At 35.3% G+C, this 22,122-nt stretch overlaps 2 protein-coding genes and 3 non-coding genes across 5 annotated transcripts in view; 4 read left to right on the top strand and 1 right to left on the bottom strand.

The window, feature by feature from the left end:
* The window catches only part of LOC127835190 (G2/mitotic-specific cyclin-B3-like), a 284,803-nt gene that overhangs the window by 143,108 nt on the left and 119,573 nt on the right, over nucleotides 1–22,122 (bottom strand). The gene's annotated exons all lie outside the window — the stretch shown is intronic.
* LOC127835187 (uncharacterized) lies at nucleotides 3,653–17,255 on the top strand. Its single transcript, XM_052361496.1, has 8 exons — nucleotides 3,653–4,812; nucleotides 8,690–8,789; nucleotides 9,202–9,377; nucleotides 9,862–10,045; nucleotides 14,224–14,396; nucleotides 14,702–14,760; nucleotides 15,035–15,106; nucleotides 16,467–17,255. The coding sequence occupies exons 1-8, from the start codon at nucleotides 3,912–3,914 to the stop codon at nucleotides 16,683–16,685; spliced, it is 1,884 nt and encodes a 627-aa protein (XP_052217456.1). The 5' UTR covers nucleotides 3,653–3,911; the 3' UTR covers nucleotides 16,686–17,255.
* On the top strand, nucleotides 11,772–11,871 carry LOC127836741 (small nucleolar RNA SNORD16). Its single transcript, XR_008028918.1, has one exon. It is a non-coding gene; the product is annotated as a small nucleolar RNA SNORD16 (small nucleolar RNA).
* LOC127836742 (small nucleolar RNA SNORD16) lies at nucleotides 12,405–12,504 on the top strand. Its single transcript, XR_008028919.1, has one exon. It is a non-coding gene; the product is annotated as a small nucleolar RNA SNORD16 (small nucleolar RNA).
* LOC127836743 (small nucleolar RNA SNORD16) lies at nucleotides 13,512–13,611 on the top strand. Its single transcript, XR_008028920.1, has one exon. It is a non-coding gene; the product is annotated as a small nucleolar RNA SNORD16 (small nucleolar RNA).

Genomic DNA, 22,122 nt, shown 5'->3' with positions numbered 1-22,122 from the left:
CAGCCATATACGGAGAAATGCCCCATCCCCTGGCGGTCATGCTTTTCAACACACCGGAACCATTTTTGAACTTATCAGAGAGATCAATGGGACAAATCTTCTGACCAAGTTTCATTAAGACCAGACAATAAATGTGCTTCTAGAGTGTTAACAATGTTTGACTATGGTAATATATAGCCATATAAGGAAAAATGCCCCGTGCCATTGCGGATATGTTTTTCAAGCAAACCGAACCATTTTTCGAACTCGTTCAAGATATCATTAGAACAAATGTTCTGACTGATTTTCATGAAGATTGGACAATAAATGTGACTTTTAGAGAGTAGGTAAGTTTTTTCCTAGTATTTGGATGTACATGACCCAGAATCAGAATAGGTCTATATATTTTTGAGATTGAGACATGTATTTGGCTTCTAGAGTGGTAACAAAGTTTTCCTATGATTTAACCGTGTGACCTAGTTTTTGAAGCATGTGACCCAGATTTGAACACAGCCTAAATATTGCCAAGATATGATCAAGATAAACATTCTGAAAATGTTTCATCAAAATTTAGTCATAAATACGGTCTGATGAGTGGTTACATGATATTTTTAGATTCAATCAGATTATCTAGTTTTTGGACAACATTTAATCCAGATTCAAACTCGGTCTTAATATGGTCAATTTAAACATTTTCACAAAGTTTCATCAGGATTTGATGAAAAATATGGCCTTTTGAGTAGTAATGAGCTAAATGTTGACAACAGACAACACACGACGCATGACGGACATATGGTGACCACAAAAGTTCAGTATTAACACTTCATACTCAAGTAAGCTAAAAATTATAGAGAAATCGGGTTCTTCAAACATGTTACATGAGCCTTAATTTGAAGTTAACATAATATACTTCAATTAACTGATAACACAACAGTGTCATAATATTTAATGCCTGATAACATGAAAACTAGGAATTAATATTTAAAATTTGGGGAGGAAGAAACTTAAGCCGCATGCATGAATAGTGTATGTTTTAGGCTAATGTACTAGACCCAACTTCCAAAAATACAGTTTTCGGACAACCAACACTGATTTGCTGAAACATCATAAATGGAGGAAAAATCACATTGAATTTCCTAGAAACTGAAATACAAATTAATTTCATAGAAAAAAAAGAAAATTTAACTGAACACTGATTAATTTCATATTATTTATCATACGTTTTTGCAACATTTGAGGTGTGAATTAAACTAGTAGTGACCAGTCGTTTAGTTGGACTTTTAATACGATGTTATATTCAGTGTCACACTATCAATATGTCATAAACCAACATTTTTCATCACTTTGACAAAAATAAATTATGATATTATATATATAATACCAGATTTTTTTTGTGTGTGTGGGGGGGGGGGGAAATTGATTAAAACTCTTTTTGTATGGCAAAATGAGTTTTTTAGTGGCTTGGCCACGCGCCCAACATCTGTGGAGTGTGGTCACTTTGTTTGATACTGGGAAGGAACCAAATTTCGACCAAAAGAAACCCTGTCATATAAAGGCTTTTGATGAACAAGGCTTCTCCGATCAAACAAAATTTAATAATAACTGTTCCATAATAGATTGCTACATCAGATACAACAGTTTTACACTAATACCTAATTTTCCACCTTCTGCTTTGTCATGCGTGTTCTCTTGTAGGGTGTCAAAGGTGTCTAACTTTGCTGGACTGCTAAGCCATCATGGAGTGTGTTTACAGGCTGGCTGAATGAGGATGACAAGGCTGGCGAGGCTGGTTTTAAATGGTAACTCTGGTATAGTCACCCGTACTGGTTTATGGTAGAATTTCTTGTCACGTGAAAATGTTGACTCCAGTGACTAAAATAAAAAAAGTCGCTTATATTAGTCTGACTAACTGTACTCAGATGGGACATTCCACAATTTCGGGAGTTCCTTACAAATACAGAGCTGTAATGCTGAAAAAGGGGGTGAGCTGCTCCTTAAGACATTGGCTGGGAATTGACAACTAAGTTTGTAATTCAAAAACAAAAATCCAAAACACTTGGTATATTTAAAGAAAAGTTATTTTTATACCATCAAGTTATTCTGGTTTGAATTCACAAAAGATGTAATGGGTTTTCCACTTGGAGTCAGTTATTTTTTGGGTCTTTGATGTCTTTTTAATATGACACTCTGGCAAGGACAATCAGGTGCGTAAGTACACATCAAACATAAGTTGCATTGTTTTTACCTAATTTTTAGTTGTAAAAATTGTTACTTTCTTAATTTTAATGTAATTCAGCGTTATTTCAATTCACTTTTACGTGTAAGTAAGGCTTAAAATTTTGGTTAAACATCTTTACTAACTTTATTTCAATTTAATTATAAGTTTATTCCCATCATTTTAAACAAAAGTACATTGTATCAAAGATCTTTGCAGAAGGCAAAATATCATTTTAAATCAAGCACAAATAATTGTTAATAAATAAAAGCTCTTATAGAATGGGTTAAATGTAAATTCCTTTATGTAAAGTGCTGGGTCAATTTATAATAGTTTGAATTATTCTTAGTTAAGTCTACGCTACTTCAGCTTATTTCTTGAAAATTAGCTTTAAACAAGAGATGTGTTTGTCAGAAACTCAATCCCCCCTATTGCGCTGCTTTGAAGCCATATATTTGACCTTTGACCTTGAAGGATGACCTTGATCTTTCACCACTCAAAATGTGCAGCTCCGTGAGATACACATGCATGCCAAATATCAAGTTGCTATCTTCAATATTGCAAAAGTTATGGCCAATGTTAAAGTTTTCGGACGGACGCACAGACTTACGGACAGTTCAACTGCTATATGCCATCCTACCGGGGGCATAAACAATACAAATGATAATTAGACTACATTCTGGGCAACCTCACGATACAATCATTCATTGGTTTCGCTTGGACGCTTTAGCACGTGGGGGTATATATGTTTTCATCCTTTTGCACGTGGAAGTGGTGAAACGCGATATTATTCTAAATGTTTTTCAATGTCATCATTTGAGGTTAGTTATTTCACCAGGAATACATAACAATAATTAAAAAACATACTGGCTCATATGAATATTCAGATGCGCAACCGCGCATTTTGGAGAATACCCCACGTGCTAAAGCGTCACGGATGAATGATTGTATTGTTAGCTTGCACCGAATGTAGTCAAATGATCACATGTACGATTTTAAATAAAAAATCTTTACTCGTAAGTGAGATATTCAAGATTGAACAGCGTTGCGTTAGAGAAGTCTCCAATACACTTGCATTCAGCCTTTAGAATACCAAAATGTGCGGTTGCGCTCCAAAATATTCATATTGAGCCATACATTTTTTAAGACGTCCGATCGTCACGGATGGATGGGTTTTTTTTTTTTTTTTTTCGATTTTCGCCAGCTTGCGCAGAATGTAGTCAAATGATCACATCTAAAATGTTGGATCATAATCTTCAACTCATAAATGAGATATTCAAGTTTGAACAGTGTTGCGTTAGAAAATTCTCCATTTGTATGATCAATGCTTTTACAAACAGATAAAGTTGGTACTTGATGTTTAATAAAAAATAACCATTTCCGTTGAATAACGTCTCTGCAATATTTGAAAAGTTTTACTTGCATGTAACCTGACATATGGTTTACTGAGTTACAAGGGAAATCACTGCGCAAGCAATGTGAAATATTTGCGATGTAAACATCGAATCACAATTAAACAAATAAGAGAAGTAAACGCTTTTTAATATCGCCGATCAGATGGAACTATTGTGTTTACTTAATGCAATGATATTTTCTTGAAATGACAAAAGTATTCGGTCACATCACTGTGTTGCTGATTAACTGGAGAAAATTCGCAAAATTCTGATTTTTGAAATCGAAAGTAGAATAATAAATTTACGCCCAAATTTTAAGTATAATGGCAACGGGTGGACAGATCGTTTCCAACCAATTCAATTCAAGCGATGCCATCGAACCAAGTGTTGTCATCCGATCATGTGAGCCGTGTAGCAGAGACGGCTCCGCAACAAAAGCAACTGTTTTCTGCAAGGTTTGTAAGGAGATACTTTGTGATGAGTGCAGTAGACCACACACAAAATACAAACCTGGGAGGCATGACATAGTCAATATTCAGGACATGGGTTCAGCCGCAGTGATGGTTGATATGAAAGATATGGACGTTTGTGAGGAGCACGGCAAGGCAATAGAATTTTACTGCGAAGACCACTCGAAGCTGTGCTGCAGCACGTGTACATTCACGCACCGGAAATGTGACAATGTTGAGGAAATAGCGAGCATGTCATTGAAAAATGAACCAGAGTTTCAGGCAATTAAACACGCATTGATAAAAATAGAATCTGAAGCTGCTTCTATGATAGCTGACTGTGAGAAGTCAAGGGGTGAATTGAATGAATCCATCGCAAATGTATACAATGAAGGAAAAAAGATTATAGACCGTATTGTAAAACTTTTAGAAGAAGCTCAACAGAAGATGTTTACTGAGACAAATCAATTTAAGGCCAAAGTGTCTATTCAACTTGACGAAAAACATACAGCCGCTACAAAAATAAAAGAACGAATAGATCAGATATTACCGATGTATTCTGCTATTCTAGAACACGGTACACCTGAGCAAAAGTACATATTTTCTCAGAAGACCAAAGAACAACACAACGCTATTGAAACACTTATCGATTCAAAAACAAATGCACCAGTTACAACAAACATTTCACTGTCGTTTTCATGGGAACTGCAAGCACTTCTTGGAATGGAGAACCCAATTTTTCAAATGAATTTCGATCAGCAATGTGCAGAGATAGGTTTGTATTTTATTGTCTCTCGACGCATTTAAATTCATAACAAAGCAGTAAGAAGATATTACAAGCAATTTACTAAACACTTAAAAATGTTAAAATTACTCGGCGAGTTATACTACAGGCTCTTGGCATTGGCTGTTACCCCTCCTCCCCCCAGCTGTTACCCCCTCCCCAAAATCCTCATAACATAAAAATCCCTCCAAATCTATTATACAGAATATATTCAGTCTGTGCACCATATTTGACGCGGAAACAGTTTTAAACACAGCTGTGCTCTCAAACACAGCTGTGCTCTCATTGGTTAATAAGGTGGGTCTGTCCTGTTTTTGATTTCAATTCGAAAGTGAAAACAATACGGATAATAGTTTAAAAGCTGATACTTGCAGCATATTCGATTTGGAGAGATATATTTATGTAAGTGTTAATTAAGTTTAATTCTGAAATTTATTAGATGTGTAATAACATTGTGAGATGACTGTCAAACAAAATTATGCATGTGTGAAACAAATTTTTAGGTAGCCAGATCGATTCTAGTAAATGTTTTTGCAAGTTTGCAGGGGGTAATAGCTAATGCAGAGTGCCCGTGATTTAAACAGCCATTTTTTAAATACCGCATATTGAAAGATGTAAATGTCACAAGAAGGAAGAATAAATGCGTTATTCATCTTTATAATTACATTTTACAATGAAGCAAGTTAATTAATGATGATGTTAATAAATGAAAATACATGCAATATGAAAATACATGCAATATGAAATATATCATTATTACACTAGAAATGGCGCGGCAGAGGCCGACGCGTATCCCCACGCCGAATGTTTGACCTAGGTGTGCCCCAGGGTTGGTAATGGGGCCATGTATAGCTGAGATTGACCGTATTGTCATAAGAGAAGTTCATCATCAATTAGAAGTGAATTGGTGTAGAAATGAAGAAGTTATAGTAAAAGGCAATTTTGGGTGGGTGTGACATATGTGGGCAGGGCGCCCCAGGGTTGGTAATTGTGCCATGCATAGTTGAGATTGACCGTATTGTCATAAGAGAGGTTCAGTATCAATTTGAAGTGAATCGGTGTAGAAATGAAGAAATTATAGTAAAAGGCAATTTTGGGTGGGTGTGGTCTATGTGGGCGGGGCGCCCCAGGGTTGGTAATGGGGCCATGCATAGTTGAGATTGACTGTATTGTCATAAGAGAAGTTCAATATCAATTTGAAGTGAATCGGTGTAGAAATGAAGAAATTATAGTAAAGGCAATTTTGGGTGGGTGTGGTCTATGTGGGCGGGGCCCCAGGGTTGGTTATGGGGCCATGCATAGTTGAGATTGACCCTAATGTCATAAGAGAAGTTCAGTATCAATTTGAAGTGAATCCGTGTAGAAATGAAAAAATTATAGTAAATGGAATTTTTTGGTGGGTGTGGCCTATGTGGGCGGGCGCCCCAGGGTTGGGATTGGGGCCATGCATAGTTGAGATTGACCCTAATGTCATAACAAAAGTTCAGTATCAATTTGAAGTGAATCCGTGTAGAAATGAAAAAATTATAGTAAATGGAAATTTTTGGTGGGTGTGGCCTATGTGGGCGGGGCGCCCCAGGGTTGGGAATGGGGCCATGCATGGTTGAGATTGACCGTATTGTCATAGGTGAGGTCCAGTATCAATTTGAAGTGAATCGGTGTAGAAATAAAGAAGTAAATGTAAAATAACCTAAAAAAATGAGTGATAATTTCTGACGCGGCCCCACCCCAACCCCTATAACTTTTGACCCAGGGGTCAGATCAAAATTCCAAATAGTGCAGGGTCGCACATATGCTCATAGCTACCATGTGTGTAAATTTCAAGGTTCTAGTGCTTTTAGTGTAGGAGGAGATAGTGGCCAGGACGGACGGACAGACAGACGGACGGACAGACGGACGGCGGAGATCACCACAATATCCCCACCTTTTTTTCAAAAAGCGTGGGGATAATAACACATACTATGAATAGTGCTCAATGCTCACACATAATTATACATGATTTACGCACGTTCAATACGAATTCTTCTGTCATGGCGCATATCATCAATATTTTCTATGTTCGTGAAAATAAAAATCATGATTTTACTGGATTATTGGGTAATGGATAGAGTTGGAACATGTATATACGCAGCGATGAGCACATATCACACTATAAAGCATTTAATGACAAACTTCAATAGATGCCAAAATATGTGAAAAGGCCCCTTTAATGAATTACTCCACAAAATATATTTTTTTGTCCCCCAGTGAGTCTATACTGGCAGACATAATTGTTTTTGCCCTGTCTGTTTGTTGGTTGGTTTTTTGGTTTGCGTCAAACTTTAACATTGGCCATAACATTTGCAATATTGAAGATAGCAACTTGATATTTGGCATGCATGTGTATCTCATGGAGCTGCACATCTTGAGTGGTGAAAGGTCAAGGTCATCATTCAAGGTCAAAGGTCATATATATGGGGGGGACATAGTGTTTCACATACACATCTTGTTAAGTCTTAACATTTTCAGTGTTTTTTCTCACAAATAGGGGAATGGTGATGGACCCGTAGTAAGGGGAAAAACGCGTTGTGTTTTAAGAAAAGGGGAAAATTAAAAATTCACTCTTTTATATTTTCTGAAATTTATTATATGAATACACATGTATATATGAATGTAATATTCACAGCTGAATTTCTCTGTCCTTTTTCTAAAATATATACCAATGATTTTTTCAACATTAGTTTCAGACCGTTAAGCCTTCATGCACTATATACCAATGATTTTTTCAACATTAGTTCCAGACACTTAAGCCTTCATGCACATTCTCAGTTTTCCTAGCCTTTTTGAGTCCAATTGGGACTTTCTAATTGATAAAATGGCAAATGTTAGCATTTTTTTATCAATAAAATGGACCAAATTAAAATGTTTTTATCATCAAATATTGACACAATATATATAGATACATCAGGCCTTTTCCTGGCCATTTTGGGAAAAGCATGAAATTCATATGAAAAGTACACTGATTTGGGAAATACTAATTTAATGTAACTCTTTATAATAATTCAAAATCATATAATATTATTAATTTGTTATATACTTTGTTAGTTGTTATGAAATGAATATTTATCATAAGAGAGTTCTTTCTAAAAAAAAAAAAAAAAAAAAAAAAAATTATTCTGGAGGGGATTTTTTTCTACAAAATCGGGGAAAAATATATACTCTTTTTTGAGGGGAATGGGGATGAGTATCGGCCCCGGAATCGCCATAAAAAACACTGATTTTGTTCATCTCTTATAAAGATCTACATGTATAATTTAAACCCTAGTAAAATGCATTATTGAAATCACTTTTATTCTTAATTTTAAAGTATTGTTAGCAAAAAAAAAACACTAATTTTCCAATTTAAGTCAAAACAACGCAATTTTCCAATTCCTCAGGTACCCCGTCCCACTCTAAAAATGGGAAAAAATTGTGGGTTTTCATGACATTATTGGAATCAAATTTTAGGTCCGTTTTGCCTTTTCCTTATTTTAGTTGACTAATACTTTTTTAAGTTTAACTTAAAAATTAATAGTTTTGCACAAAATCAGACAAAAGATTGGCAAATGTAATGTTTATCATCACTAACATTCAAGAAACCCATTTGGATGCATTTCAAATATGTATTACAAAAATATATGTATACATGGATGTATAATAGAAATCATTAATGAATAATTATATGTATTATGATTTTACACAGTTCCAGAAAATTCCATATTTCACATTACAATTGAATCATTCTTAATTAAATCTATATATGGTTTTCTTTCTAGTTATGTCACATGCTTTGGTCTTCAAGGCTGGTAATTTCACTCAGTGCTTAGACATATGTACCTATTTCTTACAGATTCTGAGGGTGTGATATTTGGTGAGATATTGGATGGTGGTGCCCAGACTGAGCTTATCCAGGATACCCAACAGTTCTATGACAACCATACTCCTCTAAGGTAATAACATCAATGTTTTTATGAAGTCAAATATGCATATATTTATGCAAATGTTAATTGGATTGAATTTATACAATTGTCCAGCAAAGATATAGCCAGAATATACAACAAAAAAGTAACAATTTCATTGTGTCATTTATGCGGATATGTTGTCATGCTAGCCTGCACATGTCATTTGAAGTTATATGTTATATAAAGTCAATGTCAAAAAAGGAACTATATTTGTTATTTTTATTCTGTTCATTATCTTAAAAATGACAGTGCATCTCTTCAAACAGGCCAAAATATAACACTTTTATTTTACAATATATCCTTTACATCTTACTTCCACTTACCTGTATTGGGCAGGACCGGCATAAGTATTTCCACTTCCAGAATTTAACATGTTGATATAAATCCCCTGTTCTTGCAGCAATTGCACTGCTCTTCTTGAAGAGGAGCAGGTGGAGACACCATACAGCCCCAAGTCTGAGCCCGAAAAAGTGGTTGATGTGAAAGAGGATGTAGCCCCCTATGACACGGTGGTCCACAAGGAGGAACCCAAACTGGAAACTGTGCATCTGGAGAAGGAGCCACAGCACACCCATGGTATTCATAGTCAGATAGGGAGTATCTTCATACATTAGCAGGGTTCTGTGAATTTAATTTGTATGCTTACAGTACAATTATATTTTTCCGTTGTTTTGCTTTTCAATAATTGTATGATTATCATCCTTTCTAATTAAGCAAGAGTTGAAGACTAGAAAAAATTCTTATCCTTAAAAAAGAATATCGATCAAATGCTGTTTTGTTTGAATATTTTTCACACATTTAAACTAATAATGATTAAAATATAATTGGCTTAGCTTACATTAGAAGTTGAAATGGTTATCTTTTTAATTGAAGATGCTTGCTGTTGCTATTAGGTGCAGAAAATATGCACAAAACTGTACATGATTGATGTGTTTTAAAAATGTATCAACAATGTCAAAGACTGATGTTGATAAATCTGACCATTTTTGTCCCACATAAACTTGTGTAAAAAGTGTTTGTACTTTCTCCCATGCTAATGAAGTACGACCATATTTATCAGAGAAGCCTCAAATGCCGCCATTCTCGTGGGCTGCCTTGGTCAGATTGAACACCAACAGTGCAGCCCATGTGTCTCAAATGCCTGGTCAGCCTGTAGCTCAGTCAAAGCCTGCGCCGGGCTTTAGGACACGGCAAGAGGTGAAACAGCACTCAAGTCCAACTCTGCAGGAACACAGAGACCCAAGGTATTGTCAAGGAATTGATAGGTGAACTTAGTGTTCATTGAAGTTTTCATATCTTTGTGCGTATCCTTTTAAAGGTAATGTTGCCATATGCTTGTTATATCAGGATACACAAATATTATATTAGTGGTAGTTTTGCAGTTTTTTAACCTGGGCTGTTTTCGGAGAAAACCCGAGGTATTGTCATAGCCAGCTCGTCCGCCGTCCGCGTCGTGTTAAAACCTTAATATTGGCTCTAAAATCAAAGTGCTTCCACCTACAACTTTGAAACTTCATATGCAGCTGCACCTTGATGGGTTCTACACGCAACACCCATTTTTGGGTCACTAGGTCAAAGGTCAAGGTCACTGTAACCTCTAAAAAAAATAAACTGCACCTGAAGCCGAGCGTTGGCACCCGCTATGTGGTGCTCTTGTTAATGAATATTGAAGTACCCCGTCCTTGTTTAATTGGAATGATTTTTTATTTGACCTTAACTTGTGTTAGTAATGTTGTTGCTGTGGTTGTTTGGAACAGGCACCCACCGCGAGTAGTCATGTACAGCGTTGTTTTAGAATAAACTATGCTCATCAGATTGTATTATTTTAAAAGCACAATTTAATACTTCATATGTATTTTATCCTGGGCTTATTTTTTTGTTTCGACTTTTCATTGCAAGTGACATTAGGACTCGCGAAATTTCATTGCACTGATCCTTAAAGCTTTTATTCAACTTCTTACGCATATTGGTGATTGGTAATATCCATTGCATGTAAACAATTCCTACTAAGCCTGTTTGCTCCTTTCTGCATTAGATGCCATTATCCCTTTGCAATCGTAAACAACTCATTTGCTTGAAATCACATTTTTGTCTGCCGTCAGCCATCTTACTTCATGTTCGAAACAGTTGAATTGTTTGAAGTCAAGGTTATCGGCTATGAATTGAAAAAGCCCATGTCATTTCATGGTATTATGCACCGCTCTTGTAAATTGTCATAATTTAACTGCGCTCATGTTTAATTCTTATTTAAAGTCCAAGATGGCTGCCATTTGTCTGTTTTACTCAGTCAGTTGTTAAGTTGACGTTCGAATTGTGGGCAATGTAGTTTATTCGTCATGATGTCATTGACCAGTTATTTCGTCACTGACCACTTTTTGCCCATGTATTCTTGGTCATTGGCAAATAGTTGGTCAATGACCACCTTTTGACCATTTTTGGACCACTTTTCTCCCATATTTTTGGTCAATCCCATCTCAGAGTATACAAGGATCCGATTTTTTACTCCGAGTCAGTCTCGCTCAGTTTTTTTATTGGAACCATTTCCACGTCATTTTAAAACAGAAACAACTTAAAATTCTTTCGAGTGCGTGGTTTTGAATGTTATAACTTTTAAATGGTTCATATCTGAATACTTGAGAGTTTAAATAACAGTCTAGCATAAAAAGTAACTTTTTAAACGTAATCTGCATGTATTATATTAATGCTTTTGTGTGAATTGATCTGTCTTTGACCAGTTGAATATAATGAAGACTTTTAATATCGCTAGCTATATTGGAAACAATCTATAGGACTGTTCAAAAGGATCAGTGGAAATAGTACGCATAATTTGTTTGCCAGTGGGTGCCTGCATACATGTAATATTGTCTTTAATTATATAATGTTTGAACACAAGAAAAACGGAAATAACGATTAAATAAGCAGTTTGAAACGTTCATTGTCTTAAGTCATTTTATTAACAATATTCCTTTAAGCAATGATGTTTGTAATTTGCGTCAGATGGCAAGTAAGGTGACAGTTGCCTACTGTCATATGCCTTCTTGTTTGACTGATGACAACATTGTACTGAGCTAAGAATCTAATTAGAACCATTGTATTAGTATTTGTAGATTTTAAACCCCTCAAATAAAGTTTGAGAGCTGATATATTGGAGTCACTCTGTCAGTCAGTAAGTTGCTTGGTTTGAAGCTTGAAATATATTATCACTATGGACAGAGTAAAAATAGAAGACGCAATTTTTGCCCATGCCTATGACAAAGTGGTGCGGGGGTATTTTTAGTAATATTTGTGACAAAGCTCTTGTTATTACAGCAATGATGTTTGTAATTTGAGTCAGATGACAAGTTAGGTGACAGTTGCATTCTTTCATATGCCTTAATGTCTAAATGATGATGACATTGTACTGAGCTGAACATTCTAATTTTATCAACTTTGTACTTTGCGTACATCGGAAATGGTTTTCATATCTTTTTGTGTATCCTTTAAACGGTGATGTTGCCATATTTATTTTGTTACACTTCTGTTGTACAAGTATGATATAAGAAGTAAATGTGCAGTCTTTACTGAATAAATGTATATATTAATGAATTTGAGAATAATCTCTTAAGCAATGATGTTTGTAATTTGCGGCAGATAACAAGTGATGTGACAGTTGCCTTCTGTCATATGCCTTCTTGTTTAACTGATGAAGACATTTTACTGAGCTAAGTATTGTATTAAAACAACTTTTTAAAAATAGTTTTTATACCCCACAAACAATGCATAGGGGGGACAAAGCAAGTCTTCTAGATGGCATTATCAGTGGGTGTGTAACTCTGCCTGTCTGCAAAGTATATCAAATGTTGGTGTAGTGAACCACTTCCATATTTTTTAAGCGATTGAATTGTAACTTGAAATATGTCATGGCTATGGAATGTAAACATACAAGACCTTTTGATCCTACCTATGACAAAGTGGTGCAGGGGTATTTTAAGTTACGTTTGTGACAAAGCTCTAGTTCTTACTGCTATGATGAGTGTAATATGTGTCAGATGACAAGTAATTTGACAGTTGCCTTCTGTCATATGCCTTCTTCTCTAAATGATGACGACATTTAACTGAGCTAATATCTAATTAAAAAACTGTATGCACTTTGTGTACATGTTTTCATATCTTTGTGCATCCTTTAAATGATAATTTTGCCAAATGTGTGTACAATTCTTTTGTACAGGTATGATATAAGGCGTAATTTTGCTGTTTTTTTCTGATGAGTATATATAACTGCTTTGAGTTTACCCTAAAAAGCAATGATGTTCGTAATTTGCGTCAGAAAGCAAGTAAGGTATCAGTTGCCTTTTGTCATATGCCTTCATGTTTAACTGATCATAAATATGTTCTGAGCCTACCGTTATTCTGATGGAATTTACAATGTTAATGTAGAATTTGTTTTGTTATTTGCCAAACGTGAACTAAACACTAACATCTTATGATCATAATTAATCAGAAAAGCAAAAATTGTACTGAGCTGACATTCATATGAAAAAAGCCTTTATATTTATTGTTGCAATGAAGTTTGTTATCTGCGTTAAAAGGCACCTAAGGTGACAGTTGCCTCCTGTCATATATGCCTTCTTATGTAACTGGTGTATATGTCATCACCTAGGAGAATTCGTGTACCTATGGCAAAGTGTTGAAAGGATACTTGGGAGTTTTTCACAAAGCTCTTGTTCTTACTGCTATGATGTTTGTAATTTGCGTCAGATGACAAGTAAGGTGACAGTTGCCTACTGTCATATGCCTTCTTGTCTAAATGATTGAAAATCTTATTACAACAGCTTTAATACTATTTATTCCCCCACCAACTGGGACGCACAAAGCATACATTTGTACTTCCTGAAGCTTATATTGAACTCCTCTTTAAAAACCAGGTGGATCCTGCTCAAACTTTTCAGTGTTGACTAACGATATGAAGGGAATTTTGCTGTGTCGAGTTTTGGCTGAATTATGGCCCTTAGTCTAGTGTAGACTATGTTGTGGATTTGTCTGTGTACAGATATGGGTCATTCCGTATTTAAGTATTAATCTGCTATGATGTTTGTTATTTGCATCGGATGGATAGTAAGGTTACAGTTGTTTTTACTGAGATAAAAAGTGACTTTAAACATCTGCAAAAGTAGCTATAGCAATCATGTTTTCAATTTGTAATAGATTACAAATTTGGTCATGATTGTAAACTTTATTTCTGTGAAGTAAACACACTTTGTTCAACTAATTTATAGTATCATAAGAATCATGGGTGTCTGTTTAACTGATGGTGACAATGTTACTGATCCTAAATTTGATTTAAACAGCTGTAATATTTGTAACTGCCATGATGAATATAATAAACAGTTTTATTTTAAAAATTAATATAAAAAATTTAATTAATTATTGTTGTTATTTTAAGACCTGGTCGCGATCGTTCTGGTCGGGGGCGTGATCGCATCAGCACAGGCGGTGAGGATGGAGACAGAACTATGAACCGCTACTATGGTAATCGATTTCCGGACAGCCACCAGTTGTTCGTTGGCAACTTGCCACACAATGTCGGAGAAAAAGACCTGAAGGAATTCTTTGAAGGTTTGTAAATGAGAACAAGATTTGTTTTGACATATTTTGTCATTTAGATTAGGAAAGCATGAACTTCATTGTTTTTTACTAAAATGTGTTTACTTATTTTGGTTGTCCGAGATTGACCTGTGTAGTGGTAATAAATCCATGCCATCAGTTCAAACCACAGTAGTATGTCTAACATTGTTAAACATTTACACTTTTGAATGCTTAATTTTGAAACTAAAGTGCTGATTTGAATGCTTATATCTTTAATATAACAACCAATAATCATAATAAGCAAGAACAGTTCTTAAAAAATCACTGTTTTTCAGCATATGGTTCAGTTGTTGAAACCCGCATCAATCAAAAGGGAACATGTGGAAAAATTCCGGTAAATCATTATTTTAATCTAGTTATTTTTTATTTAGAAAAAGATGATATTATATTGCTCTGGCATTGGTTTGTACATCCAGATCCAAACAAAATAAATGTGTATGAATGGCTTCACATCGAATAATAGATCTAAGAAACAAAGTTTAAATCCAATATATTGTTGGATTCTAGAGTATTTGTGTGATTTTATGTAAGCTAAAATCATGTTTAAAAAAAAGTATGTTTTGCTATGCAATCCTCATAAGTCACTGAATCGTTGTGTTCCTTCGCAGAACTATGGTTTTGTTGTCTTTGAAACCAGAGAGCCAGTGGAGAATATTCTTAAAAAAACTTCTCAAGGACAGGTAATATATTTTTTTGAATGTTCAACTAGATCTTGTTGCAATAACTTCTTTATTTTCGCTAACATTTCCAATTCCGGTCGCAAAGCGTTTAGGTAATTATAGCAACAAGTCTGTCATTCAGACGGTCTGTCCCTCAGTCTGTCTGTAACAATATGTTGCTCTATACTTCCTCTACCGTTTGGCTGATTTTGATATACTTTACTGAAATGTTTCGGGCATTGAGACGATGTGCAGAACAATGAGTCAGTCATTCCAGCTCCAACTCAAGGTTTTACTAAAAGGCCAAAGATTTTGTCATTTTTGTGTCCTTTCCATATCTCTTACTTTTGAAGGGTTTTCATGAAACTTGACTAAAACGTATAGTTCATTGAGGCCATTTGAAGATGGCATGAGTCAGCAACACTTGGTCAGGGTCACAATTCAGTTTCATTCCTTATTCCAATTTTTGTGTCTGCCCCATATATTCTATACCTTTTGAAGGATTTTCATGAAATTTTACTACACGTTTAAGTGCACTGTGATGATGTGCATGAGTCAGTCATGCCTGATCAAGGTCAAGGTTTTAATATAAGGTCAATGGTGGTTTGAACCTTCATTTTTGAGTCAGCTTCATACCTCCTGTATGCTTTGATTGATTTTAGTAAACTTCAATACATTTTTAAGGTCATTGAGACGATGTGCAGAAGCCATGAGTCAGTTGCGCCTGCTCATGGTCAAGGTCATACTTCAAGGTCGAAATTTTGATTCACTTTTTTCATGACTGGTTCTTAACTTTTATAATTGAATGATTTTAATGACACAGGATTACAATGTCTCAAACATTAGACAATGCAAAGGGCATTGCTTTGCCACGCAAGTTCAAGGTGAAGGTCACATTTCAATGAAAGGTCAAAAGCTTTGGCGCTTTTTTTGTCCAGTCTCCTTTGCCCAATGAAGGGTTTTGATAAAACTTGGCCAAGTTTTAAAGGTAATATGAATGATGTGCTAAAGGCATGAGTCACTTGTGCTTGCTAAAAAATGAAGGTAAAAAATATATTGGCTGGGAATCTAGCTGTCTCTTGGACTGCGGTGTTGAAACTTTTTTATTCTGCCTTTTTGTCAGCTTCTCTTTGCTAGATTTGCAAGTTTTAAATCTTTGAGGCCAATAATAAACAATTTTTCCATCTAGTTAGCTTGTGAAAATATGTGTTGTTTCATCTCCAGAAAAAAACTTAGTTTCTGTATTTTGTGTGTTAGGCTTAAACACGCTTTTTATTGTAAGAAAAAAGTAGAATTTTGTTAAAGGATTTTTATTTGTGTATAACATTACTAGTGCCTTGTTGTATAAAAATGTATAATAAGTATTTAATTTAATCCACAGTTTATAAAGTACAATGAGCAGCGTCTTAACATAGGCGAAAAGATACCTATTAAAGAAGGTCGTCCTATGGGTCGAGACCCCCCACCCCGGTCAGGCAGTACAGTTGGCGGTGGGGGAGGGTTTAGCAGTCGTGGAGGAAGTGCAGGAAGGGGTATGGGCCCTAGGGGCGGACCCCCGGGGATGAGATATGGGAATCGTGGAGGGGGCGGAATGATTTAGGATGGAGAAGGAGGAGGTGGTGGGATAGGCGGGCAAAGGCGCTGAGGAAGGTTGAAGTGGTGGGTGGGGAAACATGAAGTATGTGGGGATGTTGATGGTGCTTTGTGCAAAATGGTTAAGAAAGTATGCAATTCTGAGTGTGGTGAGGACGTATCATATAACAATCACCGTTTATTTACAAAGTTGATTTTTACTAGAATTCAAGATGTGCTTTGAGCAGCCGAGTGTTTATGTGCGATTGAAATTCAATAAATAAGCATTCAGTTTGCCTGTGATCAGTTACACACAAACAACTATTTATCTTATGTATTTCTGTTTTTGTACCAACATTCTATGTGACCTGTGTGAAGATTACAAAGGACTAGGAATTTCCATGATCATTTTGAACTTTTCAATCCAATTCCATCATTGAGAGTTTTACTTATATGCTATTACAAAGCTAATACCTTGTGCAGCATACAGTTTCATGAACATTGTAAATAAGGTATGATCATTAAACAAGCATTCTTAACTATCATTCTTTGATGTGTTGTCTTGATTTCATATTTCACCATACATCTTTTCAAAATCTGATGTGTTTGTTGGTTTGTGTATGGGCGCGTGTAGCAGAATTGCATATTTTCCACTTAAACATCGTACATGTGAGGAATAACTGTTTTACAAGGTCTAAAAGAAAAAATGAATGATTTCTTAGATGTTTTCAATTCCATATCACTGTGAAACATATAACGGGATACGGACCAAACCCCTCCCGGACAAAAACCCTCCGTCATTTTCATAGAGGCCGGACAAAAACCCTCCAAAGAAAAAACGGGGGCGGACAAAAACCCTCCCATGAAAAAACGGGGGCGGACAAAAGCCCTCCCGTGAAAGCAATTGAACACCAACAAATGTCATTGTTTCACACAGTGTTGCATTCATTAAACCGAAAAATTTACTCAAAATAGGAAAATGTGAATCTGCAATTACTCTTAGTTTTTAATGATAACTACATGTACTTAAATTAGAGAGCGGACACCATGCTGAATGTGTAACACGTACTAAGTTACCCCGTGACTTAGTTTTTGATCTGGCATGGCCCATGTTCGAACTTGGCCTTAAGATCATCTATATAAAAACTTCTGACCAAGTTTGGTGAAGATCGGATGAAAACTACTTGAATTAGAGAGCGGACACCATGCTGAATGTTTAAAAGGCACTAAGTGACCCAATGACCTAGTTTTTTACCCAGCATGCTCTATATTCGAACTTGACCTAGACATCATCTAGATACAACTTCTGACCAAGTTTACTGAAGATCGGATGAAAACAACTTGAATTAGAGAGCGGACACCATGCTCAATGTTTAAAACGCACTAAGTGAACCGGTGACCTAGTTTTTGACCTGCCAAGACCCATGTTCGAACTTGGCCTTAAGATCATCTAGATAAAACTTCTGACCAAAATTGGTGAAGAACGTATGAAAACTACTTGAATAAGAGAGCGGACTCCATGCTGAATGTTAAAAGACGCACTAAGTGACCCCGTGACCTAGTTTTTCACCCGGCATGACCCATATTCGAACTTGGCCTAGATATCATCTAGATACAACTTATGGCCAATATCGGATGAAAACAACTTGAAATAGAGAGCGGACACTTAATACGGACCGACAGACAGACAGACAGACAGACCGACAGACAGACAAGTTCACTCCGTATACCCCCCTAAACTTCGTTTGTGGGGGTATAATTAGTTTCATCACAGAATTAAATAAAAGCAATTAAACACCGTCACATGTAATTGCTTCACACTATGTTGCATTCATTAATCCGAAAAAAATACTGCTTGTATAAATCTAAAGTGTCTACTATGTTGGTTTGTTTATCAATTAATTATATTTATTGTTCATCGTTTTTATGTAATATTATACTGTCTAGACTTCACAATACTTGATATCTGTATAAAACGAAATAAGGAACGTCTGGGGAAGCTTGTGTCCGCCTCTGTTATTTTTTTCACGGAGGACTTTAACGATGATGAAAAAAAAGAAACACGACTTTAGTGTTTTATTAATGCACTGGATGCCGAACAAATTGATATTTTATATAAACACACTACTTAACATCCTAGTTCTTATCCTACTAAGTAATCATAAACATCTTAGTTCAAACATATATAATTTACGTCAAATGGGTGGAAAATAACAACATTTTCAATATTTTATATTTTAATTAGTCAAGATATAGTGTAACTTGACCTACTGAAGTGAAGTAATTATTACAAAAAATAAATATCTCGGATAACCGACAAGAAAAGAAAAAGTCGGACATGACCGATTGCGGATTAAAAATGCATAAATAATCGTTAGTACATGTACTTGAATTCGTGGCTCAGATTTCACGGGAGGGCTTTTGTCCGCCCCCATTTTTTCATGGGAGGGTTTTTGTCCGGCCCCGTTTTTTCATGGGAGGGTTTTTGTCCGGCCCCTAAAAAACTGACGGGAGGGTTTTTTCCGGGAGGTTTTTTGTCCGGCATTCACATATAACAACAACATGATAATTGTTTTCTTTTGATGTGATATGTTACTAGACTATTTAAGTTGTTATTTAACGTACAATTCTGTAATAGAAATATATATATATAGATATCTTTGTTACACACAAAATATTTGTCATATTTTGATGGCATGTTTATGTAGCATTTAAGTTTCCTGAACATGAGACTCAAAAATTGAATTTGAATTTCATTCATAATACGCATAACAAAAAGAGATGACATCTGCGTTATCTGTTTGTAATTAAAGAAAACAACTAATAAAACACATAAACTTCAGACCATGATAAATAGATAATGATAACAGATGTTCCATATGTCTTGTAATTTTGTTAGAAATTCTTTGTATTAAGTCTAAACTGGGGGACATATTGTTTTTTCCCTGTTTGTTGGTTTGTTTGCGTCAAACTTTAAAGGGGCCTTTTCACAGATTTTGGCATATTTTGAAGTTTGTCATTAAATGGAGTCCTGGAGTTAGTCTGAAGTAAAAACGCATTAGCCCTCTCGGCTATTCCGCCGGGTATACACAGTTTAAGTATTTTATACCTTATATAAGCAATATTCGTAGTTTCGTAAATTTAAACGACAACAACAGAACTCTCCAAATTATTCAATCGTTTCGCGTTGCAACGCTTTATAATTTTTAGGTTTTCAAATCGTCAAAAGATACATATAATGGCTTTATTGGACTATGGTAAATGTTCAGTAATACTGTTTCCTCACAAATATCATAACTAAAACGAAAATTTGCGAATTTGAAACAACTTTTTTCAATTTTGTCAATTAACCAAACCGTGAAAAGATCCCTTTAACATTGGCCATTAATTTTGCAATATTGAAGATAGCAACTTGATATTTGGAATGAATGTGTATCTCATGGATCTTCACATTTTGAGTGGTGTAAGGTCAAGGTCATCCTTCAAGGTAAAAGGTCAAATATATGGGGGGACATCTTGTTTATGATTTTTTTGGAACAAGGGTTGCGTACTTTAAAGATCAACAGAATAATTCTGACGTAATAATAATGTTTTATAAAGGAATACCATATAATACCATTGAAATTAAAACAAAAAATAAATACAAAGAAAATAGTTAGAGCTAGAAAACGATGAATTTGATTATCGGTGATTTCCGTAATGCGTTCGGCAATTTACACCGCTATTTTCCACCGATGACGTGGTCGAACACCACTGCGCATGACACAGAACGTCCTCCATTGTTATTTACAGTAACGCAAATTTTGAAAAAAAATTCAATGTATACAGGATTGTGTTCATCATTTACTCGCATTTTTTAAATTTTCAATCTACGTTGAGTTGATTACGATTCGAATTGTTTCGTGACATTGCGGATCTACAGATATTACGATGTCGCAGTGTGCAGAATTAGGATGCAATGCTCATCTTGAAAATGGGAAGAAAGGATTCTTCTGCTTCCCAAACGGTGATAGTATCGGGCGCAAATGAATTCTAGCCGTGAATTTACGACGGATAATCGACGGGACGGTGGTGGACTTTACCCTCAGCAAATATTCAAGGCATTGCATAAAACATTTTAAATAACACGCCTTATTTTATAACAAATTGTCTTAAATAAAACTTCCATTAATAATGTGTTGCTTATTTTTTTAATTTGTTACATGTGAAAAGGGGCTCTTTACTGTTTATTAGGCTGCTATTGCTGATATTGTCTTACTGAAAACAAGTTCATATAAAGAACCGCTAAAAGTATCTTTTTATCAAATCCATTCAGACGATTTCAAATTGCTTGTTCAGAACTGGCGATGGTAAGCTAGAAATAGTGTGTCATTTTACTGATTACTTTATGTGGTGGATTTTCTTTTATATGAAAGTTTTATGATTAGCCATTCAAAATGTATGAACCATTTAAAAATACTATTTCACTGTTAACAGAATGATTCAGGTAAAATTTACAATTTCACTAGTACATGCCATGTTTCCAAAATAGTTCATCAAAAGTCCATGAGCTGGATTCAATAACTATGAATTAGTAGCCGACGGTTTACAGTCAACTCGTACCTAAGTCAAGTCGCACGGAAGTCAACTCGCACGTTGTTTGGTCATCTCGCACGGAAGTCAACTCGTACCTTAGTCAACTCGTACCTTATTCAAACTATTGATGTGTAACTGTGTTCTAGATGAGTAATTTATGCAAAAACACAAATGAGAAACACTCTCAGAGTTTATTTCAATACTTTTTATTGCAATATGTTCACAAACTAGACAGTAGACGTATGAGAAGGTACATGGGAGGGGTTGTCCCTGCTCTTCCATTGAGTCGTTTGTGCCAACCTCAAGTTAAATTTGAAATAAAATTAATGTTTCGTCTGTACTTAGCGATGTATATGAACAATGGCGATATCCACCACAAACTCCTCTACCTCCACTTCTCGGCACAACAGACGACCAATTTTCTTTAGACAAAAGTAACACATGGCAGTATTTAAAAATGTGGGCATTACTTACATTTTAAATTACGTTTTCATTCACTTCATTTTTTATCAAATGTCGCGTACAAATTCGATGGGGACCCGTTTGGCACAGTCGTCTCACGAAAGCGTGCACACTCATCAGGTTGTTGAACGATTTTCGCACAACCTAAAAAACGCTGTTATACATCTCACATATGTCGTTTTGTAAAGATGATTTACAAGTATAACAAATGGTAAGATACCGCATACATAACAAATTACATCACCTAATTTTCATTTTCTTTAATTTAAAGTGATATTATACTCATCTAACAGTATATGCTATGTTTATAGGTGTCTATCGCAACCGTTGTTTATTTTTGGTGCTTTCACTTCATATACACTTATATTTGTTAATGCAGCACCAACATACTAAAACAAAATCCCGGAAAGAGAAAAATAATGCATTTG

Source organism: Dreissena polymorpha, chromosome 6 (assembly GCF_020536995.1).
Source record: "Dreissena polymorpha isolate Duluth1 chromosome 6, UMN_Dpol_1.0, whole genome shotgun sequence".
NCBI classification, from domain to species: Eukaryota; Metazoa; Mollusca; class Bivalvia; order Myida; family Dreissenidae; genus Dreissena; species Dreissena polymorpha.
Note: the sequence above shows the minus strand (reverse complement) of the source record. Positions and strands in the feature narration are given on the sequence as shown.

Excerpts from the sequence above, each read along its gene's own strand:
- LOC127835187 (XM_052361496.1), top strand. The coding sequence starts at position 3,912 with ATGGCAACGGGTGGACAGATCGTTTCCAACCAATTCAATTCAAGCGAT. Across the intron at positions 9,378-9,861 it reads GGAGCCACAGCACACCCATG|AGAAGCCTCAAATGCCGCCA; the intron begins GTATTCATAGTC and ends CATATTTATCAG. Across the intron at positions 10,046-14,223 it reads CAGGAACACAGAGACCCAAG|ACCTGGTCGCGATCGTTCTG; the intron begins GTATTGTCAAGG and ends TGTTATTTTAAG.